At 48.0% G+C, this 11,635-nt stretch overlaps 1 protein-coding gene across 1 annotated transcript in view; it reads right to left on the bottom strand.

Annotated features, from left to right (window-relative positions):
• Positions 1 to 1,631: 1,631 nt before the first annotated feature.
• LOC111139273 (5',3'-nucleotidase, mitochondrial) overlaps positions 1,632 to 11,635 on the bottom strand; it is a 37,622-nt gene continuing 27,618 nt past the window's right edge. Inside the window, exons 4-5 of the mRNA XM_022491511.1 lie at positions 4,012 to 4,126; positions 1,632 to 2,431 (exon numbers count right to left, since the gene is read on the bottom strand). Coding sequence (XP_022347219.1) covers positions 2,289 to 2,431; positions 4,012 to 4,126 — 258 coding nt within the window. The 3' untranslated portion in view covers positions 1,632 to 2,288. The remainder of the gene's footprint in view (positions 2,432 to 4,011; positions 4,127 to 11,635) is intronic.

Below are 11,635 nucleotides of genomic sequence, written 5' to 3'. Positions count from 1 at the left end.
GGCCCTAAAGCTGACTTCGGGGAGACAGGCGATGCCAGCAGCGCCAGCACCCATGGGTCCATTGACACCAGAACGAGGATGAGGAGGGGGTTCCCTTCACCATTGCCATCACTACACCGAGAAAAGTGCCCCCACATCCAAACACGCCCACCACTCTATGCTGGGGCCACTCCCCGGAGAATCTCCGATGTGCTTGAGAAAAGCCTGATGGGATTACATTTCCGTCCGTTCAGCAGAACGAGGCCCCAGGACAGAAATGAGCAAGTGGCTTTTTTGTTTTGAGGGCACTGGGCTGGCTGGGTCTGGTCCACTGCAGTGGCCTTGAGCTAGCCCAACGCCACGAGCAGCAGGTGCTCTGCGGGTCCTCCTCCCAGCCAGAAGGTCAAGTCCAGGGAGACGGTGGTTCTTGCCAAGCCGGCAGCTGTGATGCCCTGCCAGTCCCGGGCCGCAGAATCCCTGGGGGGTCTCTGCCCGACCACCAAGCAGGGGAGAATCTTAGGAGAGGGCACGAAGGCTCAGCGGGCAGGCCTCTGCCCTCGACTGGGGCTGGAGGCCACAAGCCACAGGCACAGGCAGAAAGTACAATATGCAGGTGACACCGTCTCGCAGCTCTTAGACAGTGGTCTGGTCCTCGAGTGAGCAGCAACGGAGGGTCTCCAGGGAGCAGCTGGGAGCCAGCCCTCCGGGTCTAAGCTCTTCCCAGAGCCTCAGGCTGGCCAAGACCCCCCGACCCACCCCAGACGCTGCCCAGCTTGGTCAGATGACGCAACCCCAAATACACTCCTCGTAGGTGGGGACCTGTAGAGCCCCTCGCCACGCCGGAGGGATACAGCCCACGTGGGACCAAGGTGGGGCCGCGCCACGGAAGACTGCTTTTGACCCAGCAGATGGTGCTTCCTCCCCATCAGGATGGCCAGGCTGGCCCGAGAGCCACAGAGCCAAGACGGTCAGCCAGCCCGAGCCTCGGAGACTTTCTCTTGACGTCACCAGAGATGCCACCTGCTGGGGCAGCCCAAGAGTGCCCGTGATGGGACAGTTAGGGGTTCTCTGCAGGGCAGTGATGGGGAGGATAGCAAGGGAGCAGCAGGGGGGTGGCAGTGCGAAGGCCTGAAAGCCTGGGGAGGTGAGGATGGGTTCGAGTTGCCACTTCCCAGTGGGCCTAGAAGAGAGGCCGGAAAGAACAAAAGGAAGAGAATAACATCACCCAGCCCCCTCCCCACACAGCTCCTGGGATCTCAGGAGGAACTTGGTATAGGAGGGGAGCACAGAGTGGGGGCCCTGCTCTGAACCAGGCAGGGCAGGAGGGGCTGGAGGCTGGAGGGCGGGGCAAGCATGGGAAGGAGGCATGTTGAGGGGGGGCAGGTCAGCGTGGTGGGGGGCCTACCCAGGGGACCACCATGGCCGCCAGCTCCTCCTTCAGCCACTTCCTCCTCGGTCCCCAGCAGCACCCGTGGCGAAGCGGGCAGTGAGGCCGCACCTTGCTCAGCCCCCTCAGGGGTGCAGGGGGCCACCCAAGTACTTACAAGATGTGCAGCGCAGTGCCCGGGGGCCAGATGCCAGAGGATGTCAGGGCAGGGACTAGAGGGGGCCACGTTATGGGGCAACACTTGAAACCCATTTATTTTGCCAGCTTTTGACAAATGTTCAAGGCTGCTGACTGCTGGGCCCAGAGCAGGGCCCCCGGGACACGGGTACAAGAAACTTCTGAGTGGGTCCAAGGCCGGGCAGCCTATGGTGCCAGCACAGAGCCTGGCATGCCCTAGAACTCAGGGAGTGTTTGCTGAATCCATGGTGGGTCCCCGGGGGGAACGGAGACCGGGTGGGAGGGCAGGGGAGGAAGGGGCTGCGGCCCAGAATGTGAGGGCTCGTCCCATCTGCTCCTGCTTGTAGCCCTCTCACCCCGGAAGCACCTCACTGCTGGCTCCCTGGCCGAGGGGCCACAGATGGGGGGACTTCCCTGAGGGACAGGGGGAGGCCTGCCGGCCCTCCGCTCCTTGAGGTCTGGAGCCCCTAGTCCCAGCCTGGCCATGGCCTGAGGTCGGCCTGAGCTGCCTGGCTGGACGTGTCTTGTCCAGGGCCTTTGGGCGAGCCAGCCCTGCCCCGATATCAGTTTAAGGCCTGGCAGGGCTGGGGAGAGCGGGGAGACATGCAGTGGGCCTGAGCCATGTGAAAGGGAGCCCCCCGCCACCCCGGGGCCAGAGTCCTAGGTGCCCCCCACCTCCACTGGGGCCCTGAGCTGGGAGATCTGAGGTACAGGGCCCCCTGGAGAAGCCAGAGCACAGTCCAGCTCAGCGGGGCCGCTTGCTGTCCAGAATGGCCTTCCAGTCGTCTGCCCACGAGTGCAGCCTGCGGCCGGGGGGCTGCAGCTGCACATGCCGGTTGTGGCAGGCCGTGAAGAGGATGTGCTCCCAGCTGGGGTTTGGCTCGGCCCCTGTGGGTGGGAAAGCAGCGCTTCAGTCCCCCGAGTACCAAACATGTCCTCTTCCCCATCATGAAAGTGGTGACTGAGCTGGCAGGTGTCCCGGAGTATGGGAGCTGGTCCATGGGAAGCACGGGGGGTGGGGGAGGGCTGTACCCAGCAGAGGCACAGCGCATGGGGACCTCTGTGCCGGCCACCACGGCCGCCGTGGTGGCCGGCACAGAGGCTGAGCCCCGCTAATGTCTGGCCCGTCCCCTCTGGCGGGCTCAGCCTTCCCGCCCCAGCCAGGGCCAGCTCCCGCAGCTTCCCGGCTCTTGGCCATGAGCCCCACAAGCCCCCCTAAGCTCCCATCCCTCATGTCCACCTGTCTACACTGGCAAGCCGGTGCTGCTCCTGCACCTCTCGTTCTGGCCTGACCTCCCGCCCCCATCCCCGCCCCCATCCCACTCCCTGTGGCTGGACATGGAAGCGGCTCAGGGCCCTGTACCCGCCATGTGCTCTGACTCTCCTTGTGAAACCACGTGGTTTGGGAGGTCACAAGAGGGCACACCCATGAGTTCTCCCCTCTGGACACTGTGACTAGTGCAGAGATGGACACGCTTCCAAAAGCCATTAGGGAAGCAATATTCTGGAATCTTCCACTGAGGTGTCCAAAAGAATAGGATTTACCCCCAAAACTGCTGATGGCTGCCGAGAGGAGAGAGCTGGCCTGTGTACAAAGAAACCAGAGCAGACTTGGGAGACAAAGAAACTGAATTTGCACTGATGTTGTTTGAGCCCCTAGATTCATCGTGCCCAAAGCCTTCCTACCTCACCTTGCCAGGTAGGTGTGCTGATAAATTTCCCCTCTCCTTTCTAAGTCAGTTTAAGTTTTGTTTGTTTGTTTGTTTGTTTGTTGGGAAGGAGTCACCTATAAGCAAAACAGATAAATACAATTCCAAAACCACCTTCAACTAAAGAAATGATGCTTTGGGGCGCCTGGGTGGCTCAGTGGGTTAAGCCTCTGCCTTCAGCTCAGGTCATGAGCCCAGGGTCCTGGGATCGAGCCCCACATCAGGCTCTCTGCTCAGCGGGGAGCCTGCTTCCCTTCCTCTCTCTCTGCCTGCCTCTCTGCCTACTTGTGATCTCTGTCAAATAAATAAATAAAATCTTTTAAAATTTTTTTTAAAAAATTATGCTTTGCATTTCCATTTTATACAGTAGGTTCACTCCAAATTGCTCTTGGGGGGAAAATGGATTTGAGGCTAAAATCAAACGTTTGGAAGCCAGTCTGGCCCTCATTTTACATAAGAAGGGCAAGGCCTAGTGATATAAAGGGACTCATCCCAGGCCACCCAATGAGTTACCCCAGGAGCTACGACCTGCTTCTCCTGACTCCTAGGAGAACCCCTTCCAAGGCTGGATGCTGAGAACAGCCTTGTCTTCCTGGTAGGGAAGGTGGTCAGTGCTGGGCTGGAGGCTGGAGGCCCACTACGCTGCTGGTAACCAAGTGGGGACCACCCAGGATGGGGCCATGAGGCCAGCCCCATGTGCTGTTTGTCCTGGCGACTCTCAGCTCCACGCTCGCTCCTCACCTGCCGCAGGCCACTTGCCTGTGATGTCTGGCCGGTCGTCTATGAGAAGGTCGGCAGAGACCACGGTCTTGTCTGCGGCCAGCACGACGTGATCCAGAAAGTCAGGGCCAAAGTGCTTCTCCACCCAGGCATACTGGAACACAAACAGGTAGGGGGAGAAGAGAGTGCCATCAGACCTGGACACAAAGGGAGCGGGGGCCCAACCAGGCTTTCTCCAGGAAGAAGGGCCGCTGTCTAGGATCTGTGATGATCCCACTGGCAGCAGAGCAAACGGACACTCTGGAGATGCTGTGACTTGTCCATGTCCCCACAGCTCCAGTCCTACATGGCACCATCTGCCCAGGCCTGGTCTACACAATCCAACACTCATGCCAGGAGTGCCTCCTCCATTCCCCATGTGTATGCACTCTGTTGGGCTCCAAGGACAGAGGCAAGGGGGGACAGAGCTCGAAGACACATTGAAGCAGTTCATCAGATGACACAAAGGCGTGGGACAGCATGGTGGGAGGCAGTCATGGCCTGGGGTCCATGTTTCCAGCATACCTACTCCGCAAACACTCACCACCCATCACCGTATCTAAGCGTCACACAGCCAACACAGCAGGCAGCGCTCTCTGCATTCCATTCTTATGCACTAGTGCCTACTGGGCATCCACTTGGACATGGGAGCCCATGGTGTGTGGGAGAGATGCTCTCACACAGTATGTGCTCTAAATGCAGGAGACACGGCACAGAAACAGGCAACCAAGTTCAGGTGGGATGAGGGCTCCGAAGGAATACAGCTAGGAGCTCTGACAGAGGGAGGCCACAGGAGGCCTCTCTAAGAAGGGACACCTGCCATTGACTGGGCATGACACAGCGGAGACTGGGTATTAAAGGTCTAGAAAGTTCCACAAAGAGAGAATAACAAATGCAAACGGTGCAGGGCAGGAACACACTTTGGTGTTTATCTGAGTGGCTGGAGTGCAGAGAACAGAGGAGCAGGAGGAAAGAGAGAGGTGGGGGGCAGGCCAGGTCCCGTGGGGCCTCGCAGGCCTTGTGGAGAGAGACCCCTTGTTCTAAGTCAGCCTGGTTATCTATTAGAGCTCCGTTTCACAAACTGCCTATGGCCAAGGACTGGCTGTTTTCTTAATTCCCAATTTCTTGTGGACCCCTTTGTCTGTGAGATATGAAACCCATGTCTTCTGCCCATTTCTTGATTGGATTTTTTGGTTTTTTGGGTGCTGACTTTGATAAGGTCTTTTCTTCAAAGAAGACACACAAATGGTCAACAAACACATGAGAAAATGTTCCACATCACTCGATCAGGGAAATACAAATCAAAACCACAATGAGATACCAATTCACACCAGTCAGAATGGCTAAAATTAACAAGTCGGGAAACAAGAGATACTGGCGAGGATGCAGAGAAAGGGGAACCCCCCCTAACACTGCTGGTGGGAATGCAAGCTGGTGCAGCCACTCTGGAAAACCATATGAAGGAGGTTCCTCAAAAGGTTAAAAATAGAGCTACCCTAGGACCCAGAAATTGCACAACTAGGTATTTATCCAAAGGATTCAAACATAGTGATCCGAGGGGGCACTTGCTCCCCAGCGTTTATAGCAGTGATGTCCACAAGAGCTAAAATATGGAAAGAGTCCAGATGTCAATCGACAGATGAATGGAAAAAGAAGATATAGGGTGTGTGTGTGTGTGTGTGTGTGTGTGTGTGTGTGTGGCTGGATACAATGTCAACACACAATAACCACTTATATTTCTATGCATTTGGATATAGAGATGGGGGAAATAATACCTTTTATAATAGCACCAAAAATATGAAATAGGATGATTACACACTTAGAAACAGTTCAGATGATACATTCCATGTTATATGCACTTCGCCGCAATCATCATTTATTTTTTTTTTGGAGATTTTATTTATTTATTATAGAGAGAAAGAGAGTGTGAGCGGGGGAGGAGCAGAGGGAGAGGGAGAGGGAGAGGGAGATAATTTCCTGCACACTCTGGGGTGAGCGCTGAGCCCGATGTGGAGCTGGATCCCCTGACCCTGAGATCATGATCAGAGCTGAAACCAAGAGTTGGATGCTTAACCGACTTAGGTGCCCTGACAATTTTTTAAATTAGAATAAAGCTGGAGAATTCACACTGTTTTCAAGAGTCGCTATAAAGGGGCACCTGGGTGGCTCAGATGGGTAAGTGTCTGCCTTTGGATCAGGTTAGGTCCTGGAGTCCCAGGATCAAGCTCGGGAATCTGGCTCTCTGCTCAGCGGGGAGTCTGTTTCTCCATCTTCCCCTGCTCCTCCCCCCACTGCCCCGCTTCTGCTGTCTATCACTCTCTCTCAAATAAACAGGTAAAATCTTTTTAGAAAGTCACTATAAAACTACAGTAACCGAGAAAGAGTGGTTCTCACAAAAAGATAGGCATTTAGATCAAAGGAACAGAATATATTTAAGAAACAGACCCAAAGATGTCAAGATAATTCAACAGAGAAAGGGAAGGCTTTCCAACAGAAGAACAGTTGGGTACCCCTGGGCAAAAAAAAATAAAAAAACAAAACATAAAACCACACACATTAAAACGTCTATTTTTAACTCCTACCATGTATAAAAATTAACTCAAAATGGACCATAACCTAAATACAAAACCCAAAATTATAAATGCTGCTCTTCAAAGGCCATGGATAAGAAAATGAAAAGACAAGCCACAAAAAAACCATCATCTGACAAAGGACTTGTATCTAGAATAAAGATTTCCCCCCACTGAAACTAAGACAAACAGCCTAGTGAAAAATCGGTCAAAAATGTGAACCCTTTGGGGCACCTGGGTGGCTCAGTGGGTTAAGCCTCTGCCTTCAGCTCAGGTCATGATCCCAGGGTCCTGGTATCGAGCCCCACATAGGGCTCTCTGCTCAGTGGGGAGCCTGCTTCCCCCTCTCTCTTTGCCTGCCTCTCTGCCTACTTGTGATCTCTCTCTCTCACTCTGTCAAATAAATAAATAAAATCTTTTTTATAAAAATGTGAACCCTTTATCAAAAAGGACAAATAAGCCCATAAGAGATGATCAACATCGCTAGTCGTTAGGGAAACACAAATCAAAACCACAGTGAAATATCATGAGGAACCCACTAAAACAGCTGCAGTAAAGAAGACTGATAATACTAAGTGCACATAAGAATGAGAAGCAGCAGGTGCCTGGGTGGCTCAGTCAGTTAAGCCGCTGAGGTCATGGTCATGATCCCAGGGTCAGGGATCAAGTCCCGCATCAGGCTCCGTTCTCGGCAGAGAGCCTGCTTCTCCCTCTCCCTCTGCCTGCTGCTCTACCTACTTGTGCTATCTCTGTCAAAAAAATAAATAAAATCTTTTTAAAAAATGTGAAGCAGCTAGACATCCCATGCCCTGCTGGTGGGCATGCAAGATGGGACAGTTTCTTTTAACAACAGCTTGACAGTTACTTTAAAAACTAAACACACATCTATCATCTATCATCTATCAAGCCAGCCAATCCCACTCTATCTGCCCTAGAGAAATGAAAGCATACATCCACCCAAAGACGTGGACCTGAATGTTTATAGGAACTTTATTCATAAAAGCCAAAAGCAGGGAACACCCCCAAATGTCCATCCACTAGCAGATAAATAAATGATGATGTGGTCATACAGTAGAATTATATTCAGCAATAAAAAGGAATGTGCTACTGATATATGCAGCAACAATGAATGAATCTCAAAAATATTATGTCTTTAAATGAAAGCCAGGGACAGACTGTATGAGTCCATACTATATGACACTTTGTAAAAGGCAAAACTATAGCAATGGAGAACACATCAGTAGCTCACTCATACCAACAATACCCAGAAAGGGAAGGTACAGGGAAAAAGACTGATTGAAAAAGACACAAACACACATTATTTTTTAAATTTTATTTTTTAGAGCGGTTTCAGGTTCACAGCAACTGAGCACAAAGTACAGAGAGTTCCCATATAATTCTTATCCCCAAATATATACAACTTCCCCCTTACTGACATCCAACAACAGGGTGGGGCATTTGTTACACTCAAGGAACCTACACTGACACATTGTTATCACACAAAGTCCATAATTCATATGAGGGTTCCCTCTCAGTGTTGTACATTCTTTGGGTTTGGACAGAGGTAAAAGGACATGCATCCGCCATGAATAATTTCACTAATTGGGAAATCCTCTGCTCTCCATTTATTCATCCCTCCCTCCCCACTAGTCTCTGGCAACCACTGATCTTTTTACTGCCTCCATAGTTTTGCATTTTCCAGAATGTCATATAACTGGAATCATACAGTATTATAGCTTCTTCAGATGGGCTTCTTTCATTTAGTAATATACATTTAGGTTCCTCCATGTCTTTTAATGGCTTGAGGGTGCATTTCTTTTTAGTGTTGAAAATAGTTCACTACCTGGGCGTACCACAGTTAATTTACCCATGCCGGATATCTTGGTTGCTTCCAAGTCTTGGCAATCATGGATAAAGCTTCTATACACATCTGTATACAGGGTTTTGAGTGGACACACATTTTCAACTTAACTGGATAAATACCAAGGAGTGTGATTAGCAGATCATACAGTTAAGAGCAGGTTTAGTCTTGCAAGGATGTGCCAAACTATCTTCCCAAGTGGCTCCACCATTTTGCATTCCCACCAGCAATGAGGGACAGTTCCTGTTGTTCCACATCCTCTCCAGCATTTGGTGTTGTCAGTGTCCTGGATTTTGGCCATTCTAATAAGTGCACAGTAGCATCTCACTGTTGTTTTCATTTGCAATTACCTAAGACATAGGATATTGAACACTGTTATGTGTGTTTCTTTACCATCTGTAAATCCTCTTTGATAAGGTGACTGTTTAGGTCTTAAGACCACTTTTTCATTAGGGGTCTTAAGACCACTTTTTCATCAGGCTGTCCATTGCCTTGTCATTTTCAGAACGCTTTGTATATCTTAGGTAACAGTTGCCTGTCAGTTGTCTCTTGCCAATGTTTTCTCCCAGTCTGTGACCTGTCTTCTCATTCTCTTGACATCATATTTGGCAAAGCAGAGGTTTTTCATTTTAATGAAGCTCATCTTATCGATGACTTATTTCATAACTTGTTCCTTTGGTGTTGTATCTAAAAAGCCATCATCATGTCCAAGGTCATCCAGACTTTGCTATACATTGTCCACTAAGCACTGCTTTCACTGCACCCCACGAACTTTGATAAGTTGTTTTCATTTTCACTTAGTTCTAGATACTTGTCTTATTTTCTATTGAGCTCCTTCTTTGAACCATGTGTTATTTTTAAGTGTGTTGTTTAATCTCCAGGAATTTTTGGATTTTCCAGCTATCTTTCTATTACTGGTGTCTCGTTTGAGAACACATGTATGATTTCTATTATTTAAATTTGTAAGGTGTGTTTTGTGGCTCAGAATGTAGTCAACCTTGATGGATGATGGTGCCATGTGAGCTTGAGAAGACAATGTGTTCTACTGTTGTTAGATAAAGTAGTCTATATATGTCAATCATATCTAGTTTATTGATGGCATTATTGAATCCAACCATATCTTTACTGATTTTCTACCTTCTGGATCTGTCCATTTCTGATAAAGGGATGTTGAAGTCTACAACTATAATAGTAAATTCATCGAATTCTCCTGAAGTTCTATCAGTTTTTGCCTCACCTATTTTGACACTGTTGTTAAATGGATACACTTTACACTTTAAGGATTAGCATGTCTTCTTGGAGAAGTAACACCTTTATCATTATATAATGCCTTTATTTATCCATAATAATTTTCTTTGGCCTGAACTCTGTTCTGTCTCAAGTTCATATAGCTACTCTCACTTTCTTTTGACAGTGTTAGCATGATATCTCTTTCTCTATCTATATAATTTCAATCTGTCTATGTCTATATATTTAAACTGTGTTTCTTGCAGACAGCATAAATGTGGGTCTTGGTTTTTTGATCCACTATCAAAATCTTTTAATTTAGACCATTTAGACCATGGATGTTTAAAATGATTATTGATATAGTTGGATTAATATCTGCTGTATTTGTTACCATTTTTGACTCTGCCTTTCTGTCTTCCAGTCTTTTCTGACTTTTATGATTTTAACTGAGTATTTTATATGATTCCACTTTCTACCCTTTCTTTGCATATCAAGAATCATGTACTGTTTCTTTTTTTACTTTTCTGAGTGGTTGGCCCAGAGTTTGCAGTATACATTTACAACTAACCCAAGGCCATTTTCAAAAACACAGTGTGCTGCTTCACAGACAGTGAAAGTACATTAAAATAGCAACAGATTCCTAGTTTCTCCCTCCCATCCCATGTATATATCATTGCTGCAATTCATTTCACTTGCACAGAAGTTATAATCATCAAATACATTGTTGCTAATGCTATTCTGAAAAAACTGTTAGATGAACTAAAAATGAAAATGTTTATTTTACCTTCATTTATTCTCTAGTGCTCTTTCTTCCTTGATGTAGATTTGAGCTTTTGACATATCATTTCTCTTCTCTCTGAAGAATTTCTTTTAAATTTCATGCAAGACAGGTCTATGGACAACAATTTATTTTTGAAAGTCCAAGAACATCTTTATTTCTCCTTCACTTAAAAAAAAACATTTTATTTATTTATTTAACAGATACACAGCAAGAGAAGGAACACAAGCAGGGGGAGTGGGAGAGGGAGAAGCAGACTCCCCGCTAAGCAGGGAGCCCCTGGGCTCAATCCCAGGACCCCAGGATCATGACATGAGCTGAAAGCAGATGCTCAATGACTGAGCCACCCAGGCGCCCCTCTATTTCACTTTTGAAAGAGGATTTTCCTGGAGAAAGAACTATAGGTTGGTTGGGTTTTTTCCTCTCAATGCTTTAAATATTTCACTCTACTCTCTTCTTGTTTGCATGATTTCTGAGCAGAACTCAGATAAAATTCTTAATTTGTTCCTCTACAACTAAGGATTTTTATTCCTCTGGCTTCTTTCAAGGTTTTGTCTTCATCTTTGATTTCTGTAGTTTGAATATGATATGCTTAGGTATGGGTTGTTTTGTTTTGCTTTTCCTATTCATCCTGCTGGGTGTTCTCTAAGTTTTCTGGATCTGTGCTTTGGTATCTGATACTCATTTGGTGAAAAATTCTGTCTTATTGCTTCAAGTATTCTGTTCCTGTCTCTTTTTCTTCTCCTTCTGGTATTCCTATTACATGTATGTTATACCTTCCCATGGTTCTTGGATACTCTGGAGTTTTAGTTTTGGTTTCTTATCCTCCTTTCCCCATTTGCTTTTCAGTTACAAAGTTTCTACCAGGATATCCTCCAGCTCAGAGATTCTTTCCTCAGCTGTGTCCAGTCTATTTAACAAGAACATCAAAGGCATTCTTCATTTGTTACAGTGTTTCCATCTCCAGCATTTCTTTTTTATTCTTTCTTAGACTTGTTTGCTCTCTCTACAAACTCTGTTCTTTGCCTTTTAGTATGCCTTGTAACTTTTCCTGAAAGCCACACAGGATGTACTACGTAGAAGGAACTGTAGTGAACAGACCTTTAGCAATGTGGTGGTGAGATGTGGGGAAAGGGGCAGTGTTCTCCAATCCTGTGAGGAGGCCTCAGTCTGTCCATGAGCCCATGC

This window comes from Enhydra lutris, unplaced genomic scaffold (genome assembly GCF_002288905.1).
Source record: "Enhydra lutris kenyoni isolate GAN:26980312 unplaced genomic scaffold, ASM228890v2 scaffoldscaffold97, whole genome shotgun sequence".
Lineage (NCBI taxonomy): Eukaryota > Metazoa > Chordata > Mammalia > Carnivora > Mustelidae > Enhydra > Enhydra lutris.
Note: the sequence above shows the minus strand (reverse complement) of the source record. Positions and strands in the feature narration are given on the sequence as shown.